We start from the raw sequence: 26,266 nt of genomic DNA on the forward strand, positions 1-26,266 counted from the left end.
TCACCATGCTGATTCTGCAGGTTTCTTGAGTTTGTGACGAGAGCTATGGAGGAAGAAGAGCCTTTTCAAGACCTTGATAATCACCACCACCCCACCTGGCTTCTTATTAGTTTTGGACAACTTCAAAGCCTGAACACAACCCAATTGCAGCATCTGATCTTCATCTCCTGAGGTTGAACTACTACTTCTTGACAATTTTTCATCATTGAGATCCTCCCAAAGCATGTCCATCTTGATCATCTCCTCATCTTCATGAATATCACTACAGCTCTCTTCTTTCTCCAATATCCCCATTTTGTCCCCACCACAGTCCTCCATGAATGAAAAGCTTTCCCTTTGAGGAGGATGATCTTCCACTATCTCTTCTTGTTCATGATGGCGAGAACATTTATCATCTGTGGAGGCGGCTGCAGGAGATGAGCGCCACAAAGGAGGTGAATCAATGCTACTGCTTGGGAGGTTGTGTGTGGGGAAGCTGAAATCTAATTCTGTGCCCATGAACTGATATTGGAAAATGAAATATTAGTACAATATTAATTGGTGGTGATGATCATATACTGGAGTTGTTCACTTTGTTTGGGTTGGAGTTGGAGAGGTTTAGAGGTTTGGTGGTGGTTGACACTGGTTGTTCCTAAAGTTTTAGTTCACCTGCTTCTGCAGGTTACACATTTCTTGTATAATATTTCAAGTGTGTTGGGATGATTGGGATCAAGGTTTTGGGTCCATATGGCTGTATTTTCAAGGTGGATCTAATGGCCTATATAGAGAGAGGGAAAAACAAAGAAAAAAAAAAAAAAGTGGGACTCATAGGGGGCTAAACTACCAAATCAACGTATTGCATAAATTTTGCCACATCGATGATTCCTTTGCAGGAATTATTTACCTATACATATATATATATATATATATAATTTACCTAGTTGGTTGTTTGGTACTGCTAGGATAATTACCTACTCATTAATTTCGCTCACCCAATGATTTAGCAGTAATTAGTGAATCCCTACTTCAGCTAAAAATGGACAAATAATGTATATCAATCTAGCTAACGTCTTACCTCATATGAGGCAAAAACTTGTGGACAATATAATAGTAAGGCAAAAAAATAACAGTATATATGAGTAGTCTCACTATTGGAAATGTTGACTATAAATCCATAATTCATCCATGATTATGGAATTAGTTGATTATTCTTTAATTATTTTATTAAGATTAATTAGCCTTAAATGATGTGATTAAGTATAGATTATTTTCCTAGTTAAACATTTTATCTCTACTATAAATTCCTCCAAAATGGAGAAGAATACTATAACCTAATAAAAGGTTTTTTGTCACTCACCTTGCTTGTTAACATTAATTGCAAATGATAAGTGAGGGCCGGGGTGAGGATTGTTACCCATCTTAAAATTAACTAAAGTGCTAATACCATGTTATACATAAAGTTTAAGTTATTAAGAAATGGGCCAATAATGTATATCAAAGTAACTAATGAGAGAGTCTCATTTGTTTCAATTTAATTAAGCCAATTTGAATCTTGTTAATTTATATAACGTAAAATACTAATTATATGTATATATACACACATGACTCGGTGAATAAATTTAGTGAATAATGCCACAATGTAATTAGTCACTTCCATTTTAATTTATGTTGGAAAATTTTAGTTTCTTGCTAGACTTATAAACCAAATAAATAATGGACATGTATACATGCCTGTATCATTTATTAAGACTAATAAGAATGAACCCTTTTGTTCAATTTGTAAAAATGACATCTCATCTACCGCCGGATTGATAGGAGCAAACACCTCCTTGTTCTCATAATTTCCAAACAATATTGGTGTTGACTCTAGAGATCTGAAAGGGATTTGCAATATTGCACTACAATTATAGCCTTTATTATCTAGGAGGTTCTATACCTCTAAAATCACTAACCGCGCCACCACGTAAGCCAATTCTCTTGTACAAGTCTAATTTCATAGAAGTCCTTTTTAGAATGAAATAGTCAAAGCATTAATAATAGAATTTAATAACGTACCCACAACATACAATCTTTTTTTAGTCATAAACTCAAACTTTTAATTTATTTATTTTTAAGTCACAATTAAAAAAAAATCAAGTACGCAGCATTTAATACTATTCAAACTCAAGCATACCCAAATTTTAGTTTAATTTTTTTGAGATTTTTGGGTTTATGATATAGTCTTTAGAATTTAGGGCTAAAGTCCTAAAATCCTAAATATGAAGTCATACAACCTAAACTCTAAATACTTAAAATATAACTCTACAAGAATTATATACTGCATCATAACAAAATAAAGTATAACTCTTTACATACTGCAGCATAACAAAATAAAATGTAATTCTGTGAAAGTTACATACAGCATAAAAAAAAATTATATATTTAGTTTAAGCCACTCATTGTGACTTAAAAACAAATAAATCGTTTACATTAATTTACGAGTGAAACTTACAATGTTTTTGTTGTTTTTTGCTAATTTAGTACTCTTAGTGACAATTATTACCAAAAGAAACTTAACTAAGGACAACAAAATTACACAAAGGCTGTTGTATGGGGAAAAATTTATTTGTACAGACCATATCTATAATATACTTATACAAATGAGTCTCAGTATTAGAGAAGTGCAGGCGGACACACAACAAGCCAACAAGGCCTGTAGAGTGTAGACTGTAGTGGTTATAACTCCCGCACTACTTTTTAAACTCTCTCAAATATGTGGTAGATACTAGATAGCATGTGATAGTGGTGACCCCCCTATGTTTGGTTTTAAATTCCTCCTTCCCCTCCCAAATTGAAAAGTTTAGCTCCATCCTTGAAATGTGTTACACACATCATATAAAAAAATATTGTGCATGTAGCATTACTTGTCAATTAAAATCATCTCACTTTGTTATTGGTTTTTTTATTTATGTTTTTTTCTTTCTCTTTGTTAATTGGGTTACTTGCGAGTAGGGGTGTAAGATGGGTACATGTTGGCTTGACCATCTGAGTATTATGGTAAGAAGGGGTAAAGCTCATGTCTGAGCTATGTGACAAGATCTCGTAAACGTATATGCACTAAAATAACTCTTTAAGCTTCATCATTTTTGAGCTCAATAAATTAAATAAGTTATAATCTCACCGAGTGTGTTTAATAAACATATTATGATACAAATTGAAGAATTTTATATTTGAAATAACGACAATATGGACAACTTATGACCTAAATGTGAATCGGTCTATATCAATTTTTTAGGTCTAATAAAAAATTCTATTAAACCAAATATATTTAAGTAAATTATTCTAAAGTCCATTTTGCAACCCTTATGATAAAAAAACTCACCTAAAAAATTGCAATAATAAATATGTCAACTTTGTACGAATAAAGGTCACGTTATATTTGCTTCCGTGTTTTTGGTGCCGAGCGCTCAATAAGTTTTTTTTTTTTTTTTTAAACTTGGCAAATTGCCATTGTCACTATGGAATTCAAATAGTTATTATCGCACAATGGCAATTAGTAATAGTATAACATGGGACCCGTGTTATACAATTCAAATAGTTACTGTCGTACAGTGACAATTACCGAGCGCTCGATGAAAAAATTATAGGGTATAACCGATATACTGCCACGTGGTATAACCAATCCAACGTGTAAGGGTATTATTGGACGATGTGTTTATATTAATAAGGTATAATATTAATAATATCCACTCATAGTATAACACATAGACTGGTTATACCAAGTGTCAATGTATCAGTTATACAAAATAATTTCTCCGCTCGGTGGATGGTACCGAGTGCTCGGTGAAGGTGTCAAACGCTTGACTCATTAAAGTGGACCGGCCTATCATTGTATTATTGCATGTAGACCGGCTGATCATGAGCTTTTCTGTTTTGGACTTATTAAAAAAAAAAAGCCTCTTATTTCTTTTGTCATTAATTTAAGCAGATTAATGTGGCTCATCATATGTTGACATGTATCATCTTTGGGGCCCGCTGCATTTTAAAAAGTTATGCAGCTCTGGTGAGACCCACAATTTAGCATTGACCAGTTAGAATTGTTAGTCGATGATCAACTTGTACATTGGGGATTTGATGTCTGACTATATTGTATCGAATAGTTTTTCCAATTGGTTGTAAAATATATTCACAATTACTCTAAAGTTTATTTTACAAGCCTTAATGATAAAAAAACTCATCTAAAAAATTGAAATGATGAATATGTCCACTTTGTATAAATAAAACTCACGTTATGTTCTGTTCCGTGTTTTTGACACTGAATGCTCGGTGGGTTTATTTAAAAAAAAAAAAGTGGGAAAAATACCACTATCACACAGTGGCAATTTATAGGGTATTTTAGCAATTTAAATAGCTACTGTTACACTGTAACAGTGATTGTCACTGTCTGACAATGATAATTTTAGAGTGCAAAATGACATTTTGCCGAGCACTGATGACCATGCCGAACACTCGGTGAGTTGTACTGAGTGTTCAATGATGGGGTCGAGCGCTCAGATCATTAAAGTGGATCGGTTAGTCACCGTGCTTTTGTAGGTGAGTCGTTCGATCACTGTTTTCGTTTTGGACTTTAAAAAAAAAAAAAAAACCCTAAAAATAATCATCTCTAATTTCTTTCTTTCTTGCCGAAAATCTTCAATTTAAAGAGAGAATTTTTTGCCAAAGCAAACACCTAGAAGATTTGGAAATTCTTGATACTCTTCATCAAACCCCGTAAAGAATCACTAAGCCTTATCGACTTGATTAGACCATTACAGACTCAAGTTTTGTTTTTGTTTTTTTGGAATGTTATTATCCAACACAAACATAGACGATTGCACTTAAAGACAACCTCGTTAGGTGGAGAGTTAGGCCTAATTGTAGTAGCTCGACCTTATTGGGCCATTAAGCTAAGCTGGGGCCCAACCTATTAAGCCAATTTTTTTTTTTTTTCTTAGCGGAAAGAAATTGTATAAAGACAAATAATTAAATTGTGGCCTAATTACATTAACACCTTCAAAACTACAGTATGATCGGTTTTGCATTTTATCTCCTTTATTTGTTGACTTAACTCTACAACCTTTGACCTGTCTAATACTTTATCCAAGAAGTAAAATTTCGGTTTTGAAGAAATTTTCGATAGAAATTTCGATGAAAATTTTTACGAAAATTTCGATTTCGACAAAATTAGACAAAAACGATAGAAATTGCTATTAAAATATGGAAATTTTGACTGAAACTTGACCATATGTTTATTTAACATATTATATATTATATTGATAAAAAACATTGAAGAAACCAAATTATATAATAGGTTTCATGTGATATAAGATAAATATAATGCGCGCTAGAGACAAATACTGTTAAATAAAATTAGTATAATGAATAAATAAAATTAGTATCTTTTTTATACTCTATAATATATACACTAACCCTAATATTAAACCCTATATACTCAATATTTTTTATGATATAAACCATATGATATAAGATGTATAAGATATTAGGATTTAGGCCCTTTAGGGTGTTTTTAATTATTTTTTATATAGAAATATATTAAGATTTTGGGTTTACAAAACAACTAAACTAAATCCTAAAAGAGCCAAACGAAACCCCAAATCCTTCTTTTTCTTTCCAATTATCCAAAGGCCCCAAACTCAAATCAACTCTAAAGCCTTTTTTTTTTTCTTCTCTTTTCTTCCTTTTTTTTTTTTTTAATTCCTTCCTTTTTTTTTTCTTTCCTTGCTTTTCCTTTTAAGATCCAAAACGTAATCTTCTTAATGTTGTTGGTTCCAACTTCCAAGAAACAGGATGTTCGTTGGTTAATCAAAAGCCAAATTATTTTGTTATATAAATTTACAACAAGTCAACAATTACTGTGGCAATCTTATCACTTTAGCCTATTGTGAGAGGCTCAGAACTGTACCCTATTCATATATAATATAACAATCAAAGTTTTATTCTCTCCTTCAATCTTTCCTCTTTTCATTGCCCAGACCTTACTGTAAGGTAAGGTTTTTTTTTTTTCTTTCCTTCATTTTTCCTCTTCGCCCGTGACTCTCTCTCGTCCTCTTCCTCCATAGTTTTCTCTCTCACACCCATCATCTTCCCACCCAGCACCAGCCCTTCCCCCCCGCCTCTCTCCCCCCCAACCCAGCCCATCCCTGACACACCCCCCTCATCCAGCCCTTCCCCGCCCCTCTCCCCCTAAACCCAGCCCCTCTCCCCCCAAACCCAGCCTCTCCCCGCCCCTCTTCCCCTAAACCCAGTAAATAAAACTCAAAATTTCGCCAAATTCGCCGAAATTTTGCCGAAAGAATTACGAAATATAGTGGGGTATCTCATGGGAAATTACATTAAATAACCTATTTTAATACCAAAATTTCTTTTTTAACCCTCCCCTCCCGCCTTTTTCCTTTTGGACTCTTTGACTCCAAATCGGACAAAACTACCCTCCCCTCCCTTCCCATTTCATTTCGATGAAAACAAGCCCGCACTCACCAGTAACCCTCATCTCCACCCTCACCGACGGGTCTTCTGGTTCCGGCAACATCTTCTCACCGACGACCCCTACTCTCTCCCTCTCCTTCTTCCTCTCTTTCTCGATCTATGTTTCTCTCTCTAAGCCCAAAAGAAAACAAACCTTCAATCTTCACAAATCATACCCAAACCCACATACCATTTCTCATCTCCAATGGACCCACCAAAATTCCATAAATTGGCACCCAAAAAATGAATTTTGATATCAAAATGGTAACCCAAAAAGAATCCAATCAGGAAAATAAAAAAAAATGAAGTCTTTTCTTCCTACCTGAAATTCGCTCGGTGCGGGCCTGGATTTGTTGTTTCATAAAATTCCGACATGATTTTGTTGTTTCAGATATGAAATTTTGACTTAAATTTGTTGTTGCAGATATGAAATTTTAATTTGGGTTTGATGTTCTAGATCTGAAATTTCGACTTGTTGTTCAAATTTGAAATTGGATTGTCGTCGACAAATTGTTGACAAATAATGATCGACACATAATGCTACAACCACCTTAGATGGTGTTCTAGCCAATTCATTATATTCATTATTTTCTACCTTTTTTTTTTTTTTTTTTTACATTTTAATTGCAAACGTGGTGCCAAGTTGGCACCATGCAACCTTTTCTTTGATGCCATTTTGGAGATCACAATTTGTGTTTTTATCTCAAAACTCATTTAAAAATTTAATATTTTGAAATTGCTAAAACATAAGTAAAAATTCAATTTAAAAAAAAAAAAAAAAAAACAGAAAAACACCCAAACCCCCTCCCCTCTCCGACGCATCCACCACTCTCTCCTCCCTCTCTCCCACCCTCCCCACTAGTTGGTCCGTAAATTAAATTTGGGGTTAAGGTATACTAGTGAATATAGGTAACTATAAAACAGTATATTGATATTGGATTTGAAAAATATCAAAACAATGAATTGTTTCAAGACCAACCCCCCACCTCCCTTACCAGCCAGCAACTCCCTCCATTTATCTCTAATCTCTCTCCCTAAACAAAAATACATGCTTAAGTAGAGAGTTGGGTCTTATAGGTTCCCAACTTCCCATCTAAACAATAAGCCTTATAAGAAGAGTAAGGAAGACGATATACCAATTTAATAATTAGAAAAAAAAGAAGAAGAAGTAAATGACGAAGTTATAAATAAAATTGAAAAACCAAATTAAGTCCAAAATACGTTGATTTTAGTCCTAGGTCAAGTTCGCCCTAAATATGTTGATTGAGTCTAGGTCCAATGGATGGGCCTTAGCCTCATTCATTGGTGAGTCAGGTCCCAGACAAAAAAAATGTTGGGTCGTGGCAAAAAGCCAGAGAGCCCACCAGTTAAGGACTTTATGCATGATTCATCATTCATCTATTTATATTATGTCATAAATGAAAGATCATACAGTTAATTAGAAATAGACCCAATTTTAGAATGTTATTTAGACTAAAATCATATAAAAATTTAGATTTGTACTTAAATCCATTTTTAAGGCTAAAGTCCAAAAAATGGACTTTTTAAATTTTTTGACTAATATTATCTCTTAAAATTAAAATAATTAATATCAATTAATTTTTAAAATTACGAAAGATAATATCCGTTAGGACATTTTTAATTTTACATTTTTTAATTAAAATATTCAAGATTATCTAGTTTTTATGTTTTATAATTTAAAATATAAAAAAAATATCCGTTTAAATTATACAAATATAAAAAAAATTGCATTAACCCACAAAATCGAAAATAATCAAACAAGTAAGAAAAAAACTATATATAAGTATATTTCAATTGTACCAATACCTAGGTATATATATATATATATATATATTGGTACATTTCAATTGTACCAATGCATATATATATATTCTCGATTAGGTGCACACATGATTCGAATGCTCGGTTTTCGCTGCTAATTGCTCGGTCATGTTGGTTCCTTTCCCAAGTTTTAAGGGTAAATCTCAATCTTCTCACCTCATCTCCTCCTAGGATATAAAATGCGCCTAAAATCCCAGAGTTAAACTATAACATAAACGCCGAGAAACCATTGATCGATTGATACAATTGAAATGTATCCATAAAGAATTTTTTCCTTGTTTGATTATTTTTTATTTTGTGGGCTAATACATTTTTATTAGATTTATATAATTTAAATCCCACAATTAATTTTAGGATAATATGATAATATTAAGATATTATAATATGATAATATTAAACTAGGATAATATTAAGATTTAAATATCATTAATTTTAGGATAATATTAGATATTTTTGAAATTAAAAACATCTGAACAATATTTTTGGACCTCAGTCAAAAATAAAAAAGCATTAAGGTATGAGTGTAAGAGAAAAGAGAAAATTGGACTAGCCTGTGAATCACCCTAGATTAATTATAAGGCAGAATTTTGTACTTTCCTATAATTTGGGTTAAGTTCCACTACAGTTTTTGTAGTTTTAATTTTGTCAATTTCATCACTATATATAGTTTATTGATTATTGCAACTCAATGAAAAACCTTTTGTTTCGTCAATTTATTCGATGAAAATAACATGCGATGTGCACGATTCAATGAATTTTAAATAGTAATAATGAAGTTAAACCACCAAAAAATTTAAAATACTCTTGCTCATGAGTTGCCTTTGTATTTTCGTCAAAAAAATTGAAGAAATTAAGGGTATATTCTCGAATTGAAACAATTAAAAAATTATAGGACAAAATTGACATAATTGAAAATGCAAAGATTAAAGTAAAACTTGGCCTAAATTACATGGGCCAAAAACAAAAATTTAGCTTAAATCATAATGATGCAGAGGAATTCGAGAGTTAAACTCTCGGTTTAAAGGGAATCAAGTTTTTCACAACCAAACGATTTTTGTGGATATCGCAAACAAAAATTTAGCCTAAATCATAATGATGCAGCAGGAATTCGAGAGTTAAACTCTCGGTTTAAAGGGAATCAAGTTTTCCACAAACCAAACGATTTTAATGGAAATTGCACACAGTCTGGGCTCTCAATTAGTCAATTTTCAAGTCTTTCCCAGCTACGCGTTTTTGAACAAGATGGTCCTTTTAGTCAATCATGGGCTCCACTCCCAACACCCAATGAAGAAAAAGAAAGGAGAACTCAGAAGGAGTTTTCCTACAAACCCCAATTCAGACGTCAGAAGACTCAGACCACTCTTGTTTAGTCTTCGGTCACAGTCTTCCTGCACTAGTCCCAGTCAACTCCACACCCAACACAACACTCCCAAACTACACGCCCAACATTTTTCTTCTCTTTCCCACAAATTCCCATTCCCCAAAACCCCACACAAAAGTACAAAACACAGACATCTCTCTCTCTCTCTCTCTCAAAACCCTTAATATTATAAGCCTCTTCTTCTCTCTTCCTATCTATGCTCTCTGTCTGACCACCTTCTTTCTTGGGTCTCCTACCCACCTGAAAACTGAAAGTCTGAAACCACATATATATATATATCTACAAATATGCATTAGTCCCTCTAATCTCTCACATGCCTTCATTTTTATAATTGAAAACGGGAAGTGCAAGACAATCTCTTATCTTTGCCACCACAGCCAGCAAAAATGACCAGGTATGGGCAAAGCAGCTCTCTTTTCTTCTGTTTCTTCTATGTCTTCTTCTTCTTCTTCTTATTGTTTTGCTATCCTATGGTGTTGTCTCAACTATCCTCAAACCAAAAAACCACCATGATCAATCTCTCCAACAGTCTAAACAGTAGTAATGTTCCATGGGATATCAAAAAGGAGCCAAACCCATGTTTATGGGAAGGAGTCATCTGCAACCACCCCACAAATTCATCTGTCAATCAAATTTCTCTATCTGGGGTTTCTCTATCTTCCTCAGATTTTCTGCCCACTGTTTGCCAGATTGAGTCTTTGCAGACTCTTGATGTGTCAAAGAACCATCTGAGCTCAATCCCATCTGGGTTTATCACTGGTTGTGGGAAGATAGATGGGTTAAAGCTACTAAATTTCAGTTTTAACAATTTGGAGGGTTCTTTGCCTACCTTTGTTGGTTTTTCTGGGTTGGAGTTCTTGGACTTGTCTCGTAATAATTTTAGTGGAACCATTAATTTAGAGTTAGATGGATTGGTTGGGCTCAAAAGCTTGAACCTTAGCATCAACCGTTTTAATGGGTCTGTTCCTACTAACCTTGGAAAATCCAAATTTTTGGAGAAGCTTGAACTTTCTATGAATCAATTTCAAGGTACAATCCCTGTTGAAATTGTGGATTATCACAATTTGACTCTGATTGATCTTAGCGGAAACAAGCTTTCTGGGTCTGTTCCTGATAGAATTGGAGAGCTCTCCAAGTTGGAGGTTTTGATTCTGTCTGACAATATTTTAACTGGGGAAATCCCACAAAGCCTTTCCAATATCACAAGCCTTGTGCGATTTGCAGCAAATTTGAACAAGTTCCGAGGTCCAATTCCTGGTGGAATTACAAAATATCTGAAAAATTTGGACCTAAGTTTCAATAGCTTAAGTGGGTCAATTCCCTCGGACCTTTTGTCGCCATCAAAATTGCAGACTGTGGATTTGTCTAGTAATACGTTACAGGGATCCATACCCGCTGATATATCGCCAGGATTGGTGAGATTGAGATTGGGAAGCAATCTACTTCATGGAATGGTACCTTCTGCAACACTCCAAAACATGACATACTTGGAGCTGGAAAACAATAACTTGACTGGATTGATTCCTCCTGGATTGGGTTCTTGCCAGAATTTGGCGCTGTTGAATTTGGCTCAGAATCACCTGACTGGGGCTTTGCCAGCGGAGTTGGGTAACCTTAGTCATCTTCAAGTTTTGAAACTTCAATTTAACAATCTAGCTGGAGAAATCCCAAGTCAAATTACTCAACTACAGAGCCTGTCAATTCTGAATATCAGCGGGAATTCTCTGAATGGTTCAATACCACCTTCGGTTTCGAGCCTGCAGAAACTTATTAACTTGAATTTACAAGGCAACAATCTCAGTGGTTCCATACCCAACACTATTTACCAGATGAGTTCTCTGTTGGAACTCCAACTTGGTGGAAATCGATTAAGTGGTGATATTCCAAGGATGCCGACAACATTGCAGATTGCTCTGAATCTCAGCAGCAACCTCTTCAAAGGATCCATTCCAAGTACTCTTTCCAGGCTTGTTGGATTAGAAATCTTGGATCTCTCAAATAACAAATTCTCAGGTGAGATACCTACATTTTTTACTGAAATGGGATCCTTGACACAACTGTTGCTTTTTAACAATCAGCTCGCTGGAGTTATTCCAAAGTTTAATTCTTGGGTTATGGTTAACACCACTGGAAATAAGGGTTTGATTAACGCTACTACAACACCAACCAAATTGGAAAAGAAGGGAAAATCAAATGCTGTGACAATCGTTCTTGCAGTTGTTGCTGCTGTTTTTGTTGTAGGAGCGATCGCCATCCTTGCTATATCACTATCACGGCACAATTACAGGGTAAATGATGAACAACTACAATCAAGGGAAGATCTTCCCCTTCCTGAGGTCCTCCAAGGCAATCTCTTAACTGCAAATGGAATTCACAGATTAAATATCGATTTCACTAAAGCCATTGAAGCAGTTGCTGACCTGTCAAACATTGTGCTGAAGACTAGGTTTTCAACTTATTACAAGGCGATCATGCCATCTGGATCAAGCTACTTTGTCAAGAAGCTTAACTGGAGTGACAAGATATTCCAATTTGGCAGCCATGATAGATTCGCAAATGATCTTGAGGTCTTTGGGAAACTAAGCAATTCCAATGTCATGACTCCTTTGGCCTATGTTTTGACTGTTGACAATGCTTATCTGTTCTATGAATTTGCTCCAAAAGGCACCCTTTTTGATGTTCTTCATGGTAGCTCGAGTACTGACATGGATTGGGCAAGTAGATACAGTATTGCAATTGGAGTAGCTCAGGGTCTTGCTTTCCTTCATGGGTGCACCTCGGGTCCAATACTCCTCCTTGACCTGTCAAGCCGAAGCATTTTGCTTAAGTCCCTCAAGGAGCCTCTGATTGGAGATGCTGAGCTTTGTAAGGTGATTGATCCCTCAAAGAGCACTGGAAGCCTTTCTACTGTTGCTGGATCTGTTGGCTACATCCCTCCAGGTCAGGAACTCTGTGACTTCATCTTGCAGTAACAAAGACTTCTCATTATAGTGCCTATTTACCCCTAGTTAAATTCATTCTTGCCCTTTTGCTCAATAACTTTCTGGATTTAAAGAGTACTTCCCATAATTAGTAATTCGAATTTCACCATTAAATGAGTTTCTGTCTTGTCTAAATCTTGTCTCTGTTTTGTGGTTGCAGAGTATGCTTACACTATGAGGGTAACAATGGCCGCAAATATCTACAGCTTTGGGGTCATTCTGCTGGAACTTCTGACAGGAAAGCCCGCAGTGAGTGAGGGAACAGAGTTGGCCAAGTGGGTATTAAGTAACTCAGTGCAGCAAGATAAATGGGATTGCATTCTTGATTTCAGTATCAGCAGAACTTCAATTGCTGTCAAAAGCCAGATGCTTGCAGTACTGAAAGTTGCTCTTGGTTGTGTTAGTGTATCACCAGAAGCAAGGCCAAAAATGAAGAGTGTGCTTAGGATGCTCCTCAATGCAAGATAAAAGTAAGAGGGCAGAACAAAGACTATTAAATAGCAGTTCCACTCAAAAGATGAAACATGAGTTTTGGTCAGTCCCTACAAAATACTAGAGTGTGTGGTGCCCTGAAAAGCTTATCTTTTCATAGTAGATATTGGCAAAAATAAGAAGTAAAATGTATGTAAAATATAGTAAATTTCTTTACTGTACTCAAATAATTTTCAGCTTCACCACGGCAACAAGACAACCAAAAGCCAGGTTCCTGTCGTAACAGCATTTCCTCCACTTCCAAGGTTGACTGGCTTTAATCAAAACAATGCATTGCTGGTACCAGCAGAGTTGTAAGAACAGTATTGCAGAATTTATAAAAATATATTTCACTGGCAACAATTTCGTCATGGATGTTAAATACTGTAAGTTACAAATTTCATTCAATCTATCCATTACATACTGCTACAACCTCAACAACCAGTTTCATGCTATAGCCAACTAAGAAAAAAAATTGATAGAAAAAACAACAGCCAGCCAGAATTTATGACAGAACCTTCGGACAAACTAAAACTAAATCTAAAACTCAGTGAGCATTTATCTTCAAAATTCTTCTATCTTTATAAAATTGAACAAGCCTCCCAACAAGCTATATGATTGAGAATCATAGAAACAAGACCAATGGTAACACATAGGAAAAATACAAGACATTGGGAAAGCCAAGAGGGTGCCATTTGGTAACAAAACATGTTGAGACTAGAATGTAAGATCTTTGGGGTCCTCAATAATCTTTGCCAAGGTTTGCAAGAATGCAGAAAGATCAGCACCATAAATAATACGATGATCAGCTGTAACATTTACCTGTATATAAATGCGTGTTCCAAGAATTAGAAATTATGTTTTGCTTTAATGCATATACCAAATAAGTACAACTTTCAAATTTCTCACCTGCATTTGGTTCTTCAAACCAATCCGGCCATCCTTTGTACCCACAACAGTGGGCTGAGATGCTCCAACAGCCATAATTGCTCCCTGTGGAAATTGAAACCAGAAAGGCACAAAGATTAATAACCACTAACACACCACAGGCATCCTCACTCTCTAAGACAAATAAGCTAGAGGAAAACAGGGAGAACGCAATGCGTGAGGGGATTTCTGCCCTAAAAAAGAATATGATATGGGACCATAAAATGCGAGTAGAAACGCTTACAGTTCCAGGTGGCAGAATGGCATCAAACCGATCAACTCCAAACATCCCAAGATTAGAAAGAGTGAAGGTACCTATCAAAACATCATTAAGAAAAATCACAAATAGAAAGTATGGGTAGTCCATCTACGAAAGAGCGGTCATGACTTTTACATGTCAATAAAACAAGTAGGAAAAATGATACAAGTGCATCACAGAAAAGTAGTCATACAAGTAATATAATAAAATTTGAAGGTTATTCATCAAAATTTGAAGTAAAATGAGGAAGAAGAATGGCAGAAACTTGAATTGTACAAAACAAGAGAGATAAGGTACTCAGACAGTCCACCATTGTAGGGTTCTCTATGGGCCTAAAAATAAGGCACACTAAAAAATTAAGGGTCTTTTGCTTCAGGCCACTATGCCAATGAACCAAAGACCTATTGACTTTGGCTGTAACACAAAGCCAAATAGGCTACAATGGGACACGGCACTAAAAATTAAGTGTCAGACACTTCGGATGCAGCCACCTAGTCAAAAGGTGACAGAAAGAACAGAATTTAACTGCATCATGATGAAAATTTGTAGACACTGTTGCTATAATGTACATTCTGGCTCTAATGATGCTCTGAATTGAAAAGGACAATGATGAACAATGATCGAAACAAGAGTTGGGTGTGACCTCAAAGAGCAATGATCGAGTTGAAGTGAGAATCCAACCCACCTACCAAACTGGCATTTTCTATTTGTAAAGTACTTTACTACTTTACACACAGAACCAGGGATAATTTGAGAACCCAAGGAACCTAAGTGACAACCTCATATACAAGTTATGGAGGATATGAGATTCTGAGCAAAGGCCACCAACTTGTTTGGGGACAGTTTCTTGGACTAAACAGAAGCATGACTGCATCATGGATGATGAACAGTGGTTTACTCAGTATTTAGGTCTGATAATCAATTTCAAAGCAAGAAGAAGTATAAAATTCAGTAGTTCCATATTATAGTTTAGCTAAATCATTAGAAGTTTTGAAGGGAAAACGAATAATGTCATACAAACTGAAAAGTTCGGAGATCATTCCAGAAGTGCTGTTGTTTAATGCATAAGGAAGTATAGTTTTCTTAATCCTTGTTGGACCATGCAGTAAGGATACCACAAAACAAAAAAAGAAAATTGAAGCCAATGTCATTGCACATAAATTTCTCCTCATTCCAAGTGAACTCACTCCGTTCCAACATGGTTCCAATTCCATTACGGAGACAAGTAAACTATCTTCCCACATAATCAAAAAACAGTTATTAAATTTGATAGAAATTATCATGAATTTTGAAATAAATATCTTATACAAGTTTATAAACTTCACATGTAAAGATCTTCCATTGTTAAGTATCACATAATACACAATATCTGGTAAAACACATCATGACTGTGTTGTGGACACTGCAAGTAAAAAAGACTTGTGTTCTCTGCTTAACATTGCAAGGTTCACTAAGTACTTAGGCAAGTAATAACAGTACCTGTATTGTATTCATGAGGCTGCAGCTGCTTGGCCCTGGCCTTATCAACTAATTCCTTCCACTTTCTTGACAGTGAGTATATGTCAACCTAACACGTACATCAAAAGAGACACCCATTAAAAATTTCTTGCATCCGGAAGAACCACCAACCCCCTTACCAAACAAAAGAAACCACTACTATAAGTCAAGGCAAAAGTAAGGGCACAAACCTTGTCCGCATCCTGAAGCACTGGTGTAATCAACCCACCATCGATTGCCACAGCGACTGCAATGTTAATACTGCTATTATATGTAAAGCTATTACCATCTCTACAGCCAGAATTGACTACAGGATGTTGAACCAATGCTAGTGCTGTCGCCTTTGCAAGCAATGCTGTCATGGTAACTCCCTTTGACTTGATCTAGAAATAAATTATAATATGCACAAATCACTAACAGAATAACACGGCAAACTTAACTTATCAATCTACAATCCTGATTCAGAACTCTCAAATACTGAGCAGCATTCTTTAAACAAAATGCTACCTAATCGCTTAACCTTTTCAAGAAAAGGTCAACTTCTGTAGTTGAGACTGAATTTTAATCAAGCAAAACATTAAATCTCATGATAAACAGCCCAAAATTTTGGAATCCAAATTACCTCAGAACCATCTTCTCAGTGCAGAGCATAAATGCTTTCTCAAGCAGTATGTAAATGAAAATAGAATGAACAATGAATTTGAGTTTTATACGTCCTAAAACCCAATAAGAATTCAGCATCTTTATTGCTAAATGTTAAAGCTTTCCAGTAGTAAATAGTAATGTAGTATATTCTACCAAAACGCAATTTTTACCTTTTTGTAGAGAGCATCGAGTGCATTAGTGGTGATGGTGTATCCCACTCTGAAAGTGGGCACTGAGAGACTCTCAATCATGTTCCTACTCACAGCACCCTGCATTGTAGTAAAAGGCACCACCGTCCCCAACTCAATTCCCGGGCCCGCCGCTGCCGCCGCCTTCCCAACACTGGGTCCGGTAGCCGCCACCGCCACCTGAGCAGCAAAAGCCTCAACATCCTTAGCCACAATCCTCCCCATTGGCCCAGTTCCCACCACTGCCCCCAACTCCACATTCAAATCCTTTGCGAGCTTCTTCGCATAAGGCGATGCCACGATTCTCTTCCCTCCCTCTGATGCCGGGTGCGTCGAAGACACCGCAGCCGCCACCGTAGCTGCCGCCGCCTTAGGCACCACCGCCGGACCCACATTCTCCACAATTTGTGGCTCCGGAGACGCTGGTGCTGCTGCTGATGAAGAATTGGCCTGGCCCTTGGCCTTGGCCTCCGCGATCTCCTCCTCGGTCTCGGCCAAGAGCGCAATAGCCGAGCCTACGGCGGCGACGCCGCCTTCCTCGACCATAATTGTGGCCAAGTAACCGTCGTAGAAGGTCTCGACGTCCATGTCGGCCTTGTCGGACTCGACGACGACGACGCTCTCGCCCTTGGAGAGCTTGTCGCCCTCGGACTTGACCCAGGACACGATCTTACCCTCCGTCATGGTGGAGCTCAGCGCCGGCATGAAGATCTCCCGGATCTTGACCTGCACTCGGGCCCTGCTGCGGCGACCGGAAATGAGGGCGGGCGTGGAAGAAGTAGGGTTCCGGCGGAGGGTTTGAGAGCTGGGGATGAAGGAGGTGTTGAGAAGGTGAGCCATTTGAGCAGTCAGCGAGAGAGAGAGAGAGAGAGTGGGCGAGTGTTGTTGTTGTGCAGAGAAGGAAGGGCTGAGAGGGTGAGTGGGCTTTTATGGGAAGGTTTTGTTTGATGTTTGGGTCATTTGGGATTTTTCATATTCGGGTGTTTTTCTCGAACTCATCGAAACCAGGGCGGAGGTTCCAACTACCTTACCGGTGTATGTGATGATGTGCTTCGTTCCTGTAAACTTTAAATTGCACTTGTCAATAATACTTAATTACGTCAATGTTCCAAAGAGTAAAACCTACTACAATAAACCTAAAAGACACTCTATTGGCACTAAATCTTAGATCCTAGCTGTCATTTTCTTCCCCCACACATTCATAGTTGTGATTGTCCACAGTTACAATTATCACTGTATGTAATTTAAAGATTTAGACTTGAGAGCTCAAGTTCTAGGACCCAGAAACTAAACACTAAAACTTATTCTTTAAATCATAATACAACATTGAAAAACTACAATTACCAATGAAATAAATTATGATTGTGGGTTGGTCCAAAAATTGTGGTTGTCATGTTGGTAGAAAGGGATAAATTTTCAAACAGGACACCTACTTTAGGGTCAATTTTAATTTAGGTCCACCAGTTTGGGTTTGTCTTAGTATAGGACACATATTTAGGGTTTGTGTTAGTTTGGGACAATCCATTAACTCCGTTAACTTTTCTGTCAAAAAAGAAATAATTTGATTATTTTATATTTTAAAAACAAATAAAAATTAAAGAAAAAAGAAAAAAAACTAAAAAACTAAAAAACTAAAAAACAAAGGTTACTACCTAAAAAAATCAAAACACTTTTTTTTTTAAGAAAAAAAATCATTAAAAAGTTTAAAACTAAAAATTAATTTAAAATATATTAAAACTAAGAACAAAAAAAGCAAAAAAAGAAAAAAAAAAAAAAAGTGATGCAGCAGATCTGAAATTGCATTAACCTAACCCACGCCGCGCAACCTACGTTCTATTGTCGACGGCAGCTTACCCGTCAGCGGAGGCCGCACCTGCCGACTCGACCCCAAGCTTCCCATTCTCTCTCTCTCTCTCTCTCTCTCTCTCTCTCTCTCTCTCTCTCTCTTTCCATCTCTCCTCTTTCCGCCCCCAGCCTGCCCAACCACCTGTCGCACCCTATTCAACCCAGCCCCAACCTGATTCGCCCCCTCCCTCCAGCCCCCGCCCCATCACACCCTCCACCCCTAGCCCCCATCGCACCCCTTCCCCCCAGCCCCAGCCCCCGTCGCACCCCCCCACCCAGCACCAGCCCCCCCCCCCCCCCGCCTGCTTTCTTCTTCCCCACCTAGAACCACCCCTACCTCTCTCTCCCCAACTCAACCCGGTTCGCCCCCTCCCCACAGCCCCTGCCCTGTCACACTCCCCACCCCCAGCCCCCGTCGCACCCCCACCCAACACCAGCCCCCCCTGCCCGCTTTCTTCTTCCCCACCCAGAACCACCCCTGCCTCTCTCTCCCCAACCCAGCCTAGCCCTTCCCCGACCACCCCCCTTCACCCCAACCCAGCCTGCCCCGCCCCTTCACAAGCCCCCCCACCCAACCCCGAGAGAGAGAGAGAGAGAGAGAGAAAGAGAGAAAGTTTAATTCTTTTGTTTTTTTTTTTTTCAATTTTAATCTTTTTAGTTTTTTAGTAGTAACTTTTTAGTTTTTTTATTTGTTTTAAAAATATAAAATGACCAAATTATCCCTTTTTGGAAAGAAAAGTTAACGGAGTTGACGGATTGTCTCAAACTAACACAAACTCTAAATATGTGTCTTACACTAAGACAAACCCAAAACTGATGTCCTAAACTAAGATTGACCCCAAAGTAGATGTCCTATTTGAAAATTTTTCCCTGGTAGGAAATAGGCCAGTGTTTGCCTGGAAGGTTGCCAAAAGGGTGGTGAGGGATAAATGATGGACAATAAATAGATTAAAAGTTTGAGTTTATGACTAAAAAAGATTGTATGTTGTGGCTAAGGCCATTAGCAGTGGCGAAAGTGAGAGTGAGAGTGTTGTATGAGTTTACTCACTCTTATAGTGTGCCGAAAAATTAATAATAAGCCCATTTAAGAGTGATAAATGAGAGTAATGCATGGGTCTGGGTGAGGGCTATTTGAGCTGAAGGTAATGGGTGGTGGGGCCCACCCACATGGGAGAAAAAGTAAGAGCAAAAAACTGGGTAGTGGCCGACAAGATGGGGCCCAGTCTAACAGCACCGGCCTGCCACTCCCTTAGGCACGCATGAAGGACACCAGCCGTCCAAATATGTTGATCGTTGGCTTTTTAATTTTTTTAAATTGCACCAGTTGATGTGTGCGCTGGTGACGTGACGTCATTTGAACGCTCTAAAAAGTAAAAAATCCATAAAAAAATTTTATAAAAATTTTTTGAAAAAAATACTAAAAAAATTGTAACAGCTAGTTTTTTGTCGTTTGTCAGTGTGATTTCCTTTATATGTTTTTCGTCGTTCATATCATGAAATAAAATAAATTGTGTTGTATTTACCATTTTTATGCATTTCAAACATTAAAAATATCAAACAACTTAAATGATCATTGGTAGAGAAAAAATATAGAATTTATAATTTTGGTGATTAAATTATAAATCTAAATATATTTAATATTAATATTATATTAAAGATTTTTTAAAATTAAACCGGTATAATTTTTATAACTATCACTCTTAGCACTATTTAGATCACAAAATTACTTTTTATGCCACTAACATACTCACTCAACTAGTGTGGAACTGTGGATGACCTTATTAATAAAGAACACAACAAAAAAGCCGTTTTTCTTTCTTTCTATTTCTTTTTTCTCGATAAATATCCGGCTTGTAAAGTCGTAACATCAAAATCATTGCAAATGGTAGAAGTTGCAGCTCCTACCTGCATTCATATCAAGCCCTTTATTTCTGCAAGCCCGTGTCTTCCCGTCTCTCGAAAAATAGTGGCAACAAAACCATGGAAGGTTTCTGCAGTTGTTGCATGCTCTTCTTCTTCAGCTTCTGGGTATAATAAATTACAAACGGGGGTTGATGGGCAAGTGTTGCCAATGCCAAAGAAGACAAGCAAGAAAAGGGTCTTCTTTTTAGACGTCAATCCTCTCTGTTATGCTGGAAGCAAACCCAGCTTGCATTCGTTTGCTCATTGGGTGTCCTTATTTTTCCAGCAAGTTAGCCTCTCCGACCCTGTTATCGCTGTAAGCCCTCTTCATCACTGCACCATGTGTTCGATGAAATGCTTCATTGGTTTTCCCCCCCTTTTTTTTTTCTCGATAATGAAATGATTAACTAGTTACATCTCAGTCCAGTTCATGAAATGCTTCAATTGTTTGTTGCAATTTCTCTTTATATTTTTATTGCTGTTTCTTTTTAGAGTATGATTTGCCGTCCGTTTAAGTGTTTAGCTGTTATTATAAGTCAAGTAATTACCAACTAGCTATTGGTATATGGTATTTCTTTTTACTTTATTTGGGACCTTGTTGGAAGAGGTCCAAGTTCGATTCCACTCCTCCAGAACAAAAAATGGTTGCTTTTTTTTTTTTTGTAAGAAAAAGAATATATATAATTCTGGATAGTAATTGTATATGTGTACATCTATACATTTCTGCAAAAACTTACATTTCTGTTGTGTTGGAGTATTTATATTATGATGATGAATTTCATGTTGCTTACAGCACTATAAAAGCCATATCAACCTTCTAAGAAGAACTCAAAGGTTCCTTCAGTAATTGGTTGAGATAAAAATTATTTTCATCATGATTTTGATGCAAGGAAGTCTAAAACGGCCAAAAATCTTTAGATGCTTCAATAGCACATGGGTCATATTTTGTGATTGTTATAGGAAAAGTTTTTAATTTAAACATTGGTCCCAAGACTCCCAAAAAAGATTTTCTTATTATTTCATGATGGCCCCAATCAGCACTACATTTAAATCCTGATTAAAAACAGCATAGCCTTAGGCACTTGCTTCATAAACATCGGCTTCTTTACCTTAATTGCCTTGGTAATCTTGATTTTGCGCTGCACGTGACATTGATATAATTATTTGAGACCTTTAAAACCTGTTATCAGTCATATGGATATTGTGATCATGACAAGCTTTTATTAACATTCATGCCAGCTGTCTTTGGGCCTAATGGCACCTCTTCCCCTTCAAGATAAAAGATGTAGGCTGTGTGCTAGGGTAAATCCCAATGGACGTATCTGTAATGCAGCTACTAAAACATTCTAGTATCCTTGCTATCTATGGTATATGAACTTGGACAAGGTGTCCATATGTCTACATTTCACTGATTTATTCATTTCCCTGGAATTTAGATTCAGGGATACAGAATATTGTAAGTTTCAAGTTCAGTTCGTTTTGACTCAAGTAAATTAGAAAGAGTACTTTTTATTTTCTTCTTTTGGCCATTCTTGGCTTCTTAAACAAGACTTCTCCCATAATCATGTTTTTAATTGGGAAGGTAGCTTTAGAAATTATTGTCCGTTGTCCTTTTGCAATGGATGAAATCACAATTTATGCTGTAACATGATGATTGCTTAGAACTGGTAATATATTTGGATTTCTTATTTCTAAAAATATACCTTTGCAGGTTGTTGATGGGGAAAGAGGAAGTGAGTACCGGAGACAGTTATTACCTTCATATAAAGCACATAGGTGGAAATTCTTAAGACATTTTTCAAGGGGTCATGTTGGAAGGTCCTACGGAGTCATCACAAATGTTTTTAGAGAATGCAATGTGCCAGTGAGTTAACCCTCTATTGTGGTAAATTTATCATTTTAATATGTTATAATATTATCTCAAGTCTGTTGTATCTAAATCTAATTACAGAGCTAGAAGCATTCATCAAATCTAACTTGTTTTTGATAAGTAATAATTTATTAAGAAAACACCAAGGCGAAACTACACCTAGTACACAAGCAGTATCCATGAGCTTTATAACAGAAGAAACAAGAAACTCTAACATAGGAAAGGAATGGAAGGGATTGTGTGTGACCATATGTGACCACTCAAATAGCCATCTCAACAATTGAGCTTTTAATTTCACCATAAAATGTGCACTCCCTCAAAGTCTACTCTTCCTGTTGAAGCACATAAAGGGGGTTGCTCTGTGGCCTTATTTGTCTTGTTTATAAATCTACCATGCCCGCCAAGAATAGATTGCAAACTGGACCTGGATACCCAATAAAATTTGTAACTTCTAGAATATTCATAAAACCTTTTATTTTTTAATTACTTCTAAAATTCGACAGGAAGAAAATACATAAAGCACTCGTAAAAGTTTTCTAGTAATAGACAATGTGTATCCATATCTAGTGGTTGGCTCTGCAATTGGAACATGATAGAGCAATGCTTCGGATTTCTACATCCACCATATGGAGGAGAATCCCACGGGAGGGTGGGATTACTATCTCCAGGGCTACCAACCTACCACCATTGAACTACATTATTGCTCGAACTGCCACTGCCACCGAGAACTGATCAAATATTGGAAGTTATCAAGTTTGAGAATATGCAGTATAAGATGGTCCACTGTATAAGGTTACATATATGTACTAAATTTTGTGTTGATAAATTATGTCTTTTTCAGAATATTATCTTTTGTTTGTGACAACTATTTCATAATCTCTTCAGGTTGAAGCCCTCTAGTTTTTTCATTTTTCTTTTCTAGAAGAGGTCGAAAGGAGTAGAAACTCTAAAAAAGCAATAAAATGTAGAAATATCAATTAACCTTTGATAGTATGGGATACCTGTTTCTTTCTTATTCGTTAACTTCATGTTGCTGCTTCTGTATTTCATATTTGGCATTTCTTATGAAGGAATAAGGAATGAATACTTTCCTATATGAATTATGCTTCTGATTATGGATGGGAGGGATCTAGTTCTTTGAAAAGATTTTTAGTAACCAATTCGCTCTCAATTCTAAAATTGCTATAAATTTGACATGACATTTCAGATATCTCTCAATACGTCCTCTCATATTTGATTTGCTCTCAAAAAAAGGCTGTAAAATGATAAAAATTTAAGGCCTAAAGTGATGCAGGTTATAAAGATAGAAGGCCATGAAGCTGATGATGTTATAGCTACACTTGTGGGGCAAGTTCTACAAACAGGATACCGAGTGGTAATTGCCTCTCCTGATAAAGATTTTAAGCAATTGCTTTCAGAAGATGTCCAAATTGTTATGCCCCTGGAAGATTTAGAGCGCTGGTCCTTTTACACCCTTAAGCACTACATAGCTCAGTATAATTGTGATCCATGCTGTGATTTGAGCCTTAGTAAGTATGACATGTAATGTGGTGATGTTCATATTACAATCAATTATGTTAGTGCTACATGTCTTTTATTTGACATATATGAGCATTTTGATGATAAATGTTATTCAGTATCATTTCCAAAGCATTTATGTCAACTAGTATCGTTTCCAAAGTCAGTTATCAGTACATATGATGTTGGTGCATCTTCTCTTTGAAAGTTTCTTCATATATGCTATTTGATGTGACTGTGCCTGTTATGTAAGACTTCATGATTTGTATAGTGTTTATGGCTTAATTGAAAATACTATCATTAAGTCCTGGGATGTCATGGAGACAGCACTGAGATTGTTAGTTAATTGTACTAAAAGGATGACAATTTGGACAGTAATTATGCAGAAATATTTTAGAGAGCATCTGAGTCATATATGCACTTATAGCACACATAATCTATTGAGATAAGAATAACCTCCCATATGGTTCACAGTTTTGGGGTAGCAAAAATAAGTTGGAGTTCTTTCAGAGACAGTTTTTATTTCTTTTTTATTTATCAGTTTCTTTGACGACAGTTGTCTAGCTTCTGACGTGGATTTACTAGGCTGCATTTTGGTCTGATGAACCAAGCAAATTCCTCTTTATTTGATATGATTTCCATAACATGTTTTGTATTTCTATTCACTTAATGTCTAGGGTGCATTGTGGGTGATCAGGCAGATGGTGTTCCTGGGATCCAACAGCTGGCTCCTGGGTTTGGTCAGAAGACTGCCCTAAAGCTCTTGAAAAAGCATGGTTCATTGGAAAATTTACTAAACACAGCTGCAGTAAGAACTGTGGGCAGACAGTATGCTCAAGATGCTCTTACAAAGCATGCTGATTACCTACGAAGGAACTACAAGATTCTTGCCCTTAGGAGGTAATGCATGTGCAACTGTACACATGCGCGTGCATGCCTGTGTTAATTTATTTATTTTTTCAAACATTTTCCAGGGATTATACCTCTATCCAGAGTCATCTTATTGCCTTGCCTTATAGCGGTCCTTAGTTCTTGATATTGTGGGTCACTTTTCTGTAGGGATGTCGATGTTCAACTTAAAGAGGAATGGTTGGTTAAGAGAGACACAAGCAACGATTCAACAACTTTGTCTAACTTCTTTAAATTCTTGGAAGAAAGCCAGAAGTTCAGTCATCAAAATGGATCTATTTCAAATGGCTAGGTTGATAGGTAATTCCTTATAGCTTTCTATATGAATAACTAGTTACATTCCCAACATTATCTCCATACTTGAGATGATCCTCAATGCAGCAAGTAGGGTTACCTGTGATAAACATCAAATACATCATCTTGATAACAGATGCTGCGTTGTCCACACAGATAGCTCCCTCTTGTGAGCAAAACAAGTAGTTCCCCAAATGGCCAATACAAACTACTTGCTGTCTCTTCTCCTGCCTGTGATGACACTTTCAGATGAGCTGGTATGAAGCTAAAGAATTCAGCTTTCTCTTCATCGCCAAGTTGAACAGGAAGCTTAATTCCAAAGTCATGTGGATCAGAAGCCATAGACAAGTGCCAATATTGCAGTAACAAATGCAGTTGAGTAGTGCAGGATGCTAATGGAGCAAAGAGGAGTCTTGGCATGATGTCATACTTGGAGACCACATGGCAAAAATTGCCACCCCGTACATGTCATACTTGACATGTTTTTTAATTTTCATCAAATCCTTGTAATTTGTAAAGCTTTCTTGTAAAACTTTGCCAATGAAACAAATACTTGATTATATTCTAGAAATTATAACAAGAATATAAATTCTGTGGTGTATAAGCAATCAAGCTTCTGGCTCTGTTAATACATGATTTCTAATTTTTTCTGGTTTTGTTCTTTGGCTTTATTGAGTTTTTTAGGTTTTTGTTTTGGTGTAATTATTTGATGGGTCCATGGCGTTGGCTTTTGGCAAAGGTAGTGCTATACCAGCAAAAATCTTCCTACTTTCTACCAATAATTATAATTAGTTATAAATATTATGTTAAGCTTGGTTATATATATACACACACATATGGGAAAGAAGGATAATAATAACAATACTGCAGTGGGATTATATATATATATATATATATACAGGTTTCTTCTGTTGAGGTATACCTCAACTTATTTATATTGAGGTATACCCTATTGGGGTCCACACGAGTCGTTTTGTGTCGATCCGAACTGTTCAATTTTTACACCTCCATTGATAGATCATCCATGCAAAAAATTAGCCAAATCGAAAATCATTTGCCTATCTAATTTTAATCAAATAAATGGACGAACCAAATATTTTCAATGAAACCGTCCATTTATTTGATCAAAATTAGATAAGCAAATGATTTTCGATTTGGCTAATTTTTTGCATGGATGATCTATCAATGGAGATGTAAAAATTGAACGGTTCGGATCGACACAAAATGACTCGTGTGGGCCCCAATAGGGTATAC

The 26,266-nt window shown here is 36.5% G+C and overlaps 4 protein-coding genes across 9 annotated transcripts; 2 read left to right on the plus strand and 2 right to left on the minus strand.

The window, feature by feature from the left end:
* On the minus strand, positions 1-498 carry LOC147277386 (uncharacterized). Its single transcript, XM_086255629.1, has one exon. It carries the CDS (start codon positions 496-498, stop codon positions 1-3), a length of 498 nt encoding a protein of 165 aa, XP_086111755.1.
* A 9,297-nt stretch (positions 499-9,795) lies between these two features.
* On the plus strand, positions 9,796-13,479 carry LOC147277387 (leucine-rich repeat transmembrane protein kinase family protein). The gene is made up of 2 exons (XM_086253157.1): positions 9,796-12,646; positions 12,848-13,479. The coding sequence occupies exons 1-2, from the start codon at positions 10,093-10,095 to the stop codon at positions 13,153-13,155; spliced, it is 2,862 nt and encodes a 953-aa protein (XP_086109283.1). The 5' UTR covers positions 9,796-10,092; the 3' UTR covers positions 13,156-13,479.
* A 185-nt stretch (positions 13,480-13,664) lies between these two features.
* Positions 13,665-17,773, minus strand: EMB3003 (2-oxoacid dehydrogenases acyltransferase family protein). The gene is made up of 6 exons (XM_086253158.1): positions 16,657-17,773; positions 16,033-16,224; positions 15,824-15,911; positions 14,330-14,400; positions 14,068-14,151; positions 13,665-13,980 (listed from the first exon to the last, which is right to left on the minus strand). The coding sequence occupies exons 1-6, from the start codon at positions 17,512-17,514 to the stop codon at positions 13,876-13,878; spliced, it is 1,398 nt and encodes a 465-aa protein (XP_086109284.1). The 5' UTR covers positions 17,515-17,773; the 3' UTR covers positions 13,665-13,875.
* A 2,591-nt stretch (positions 17,774-20,364) lies between these two features.
* LOC147277389 (5'-3' exonuclease family protein) lies at positions 20,365-25,663 on the plus strand. 6 transcript variants are annotated; one of them, XM_086254522.1, is made up of 6 exons: positions 20,365-20,737; positions 22,133-22,285; positions 23,586-23,820; positions 24,487-24,709; positions 24,869-25,018; positions 25,100-25,663. In XM_086254522.1, the coding sequence occupies exons 1-5, from the start codon at positions 20,402-20,404 to the stop codon at positions 25,008-25,010; spliced, it is 1,089 nt and encodes a 362-aa protein (XP_086110648.1). In that variant the 5' UTR covers positions 20,365-20,401; the 3' UTR covers positions 25,011-25,018; positions 25,100-25,663. The 6 variants fall into 6 exon arrangements, with proteins under 6 accessions (XP_086110648.1, XP_086110647.1, XP_086110646.1 ...); XM_086254521.1 differs by having other exon boundaries at positions 25,149-25,663; XM_086254520.1 differs by having other exon boundaries at positions 25,169-25,663.
* Positions 25,664-26,266: the final 603 nt, after the last annotated feature.

This window comes from Dryas octopetala, chromosome 8 (assembly GCF_963921425.1).
Source record: "Dryas octopetala chromosome 8, drDryOcto1.1, whole genome shotgun sequence".
NCBI classification, from domain to species: Eukaryota; Viridiplantae; Streptophyta; class Magnoliopsida; order Rosales; family Rosaceae; genus Dryas; species Dryas octopetala.

What these genes read in the sequence shown, in the direction of transcription:
- LOC147277386 (XM_086255629.1), bottom strand. Translation starts at nt 498, where the DNA reads ATGGGCACAGAATTAGATTTCAGCTTCCCCACACACAACCTCCCAAGC.
- LOC147277387 (XM_086253157.1), top strand. Translation starts at nt 10,093, where the DNA reads ATGACCAGGTATGGGCAAAGCAGCTCTCTTTTCTTCTGTTTCTTCTAT. An exon ending in TGTTGGCTACATCCCTCCAG is followed by an intron (nt 12,647 to 12,847) that starts GTCAGGAACTCT and finishes TTGTGGTTGCAG; the next exon opens with AGTATGCTTACACTATGAGG.
- EMB3003 (XM_086253158.1), bottom strand. Translation starts at nt 17,514, where the DNA reads ATGGCTCACCTTCTCAACACCTCCTTCATCCCCAGCTCTCAAACCCTC. An exon ending in TGCTTCAGGATGCGGACAAG is followed by an intron (nt 15,912 to 16,032) that starts GTTTGTGCCCTT and finishes TGTACGTGTTAG; the next exon opens with GTTGACATATACTCACTGTC. An exon ending in GCCTCATGAATACAATACAG is followed by an intron (nt 14,401 to 15,823) that starts GTACTGTTATTA and finishes ATGTTTTGATAG; the next exon opens with GTACCTTCACTCTTTCTAAT.
- LOC147277389 (XM_086254522.1), top strand. Translation starts at nt 20,402, where the DNA reads ATGGTAGAAGTTGCAGCTCCTACCTGCATTCATATCAAGCCCTTTATT. An exon ending in TTAGAGAATGCAATGTGCCA is followed by an intron (nt 22,286 to 23,585) that starts GTGAGTTAACCC and finishes AAAGTGATGCAG; the next exon opens with GTTATAAAGATAGAAGGCCA. An exon ending in AAGATTCTTGCCCTTAGGAG is followed by an intron (nt 24,710 to 24,868) that starts GTAATGCATGTG and finishes ACTTTTCTGTAG; the next exon opens with GGATGTCGATGTTCAACTTA.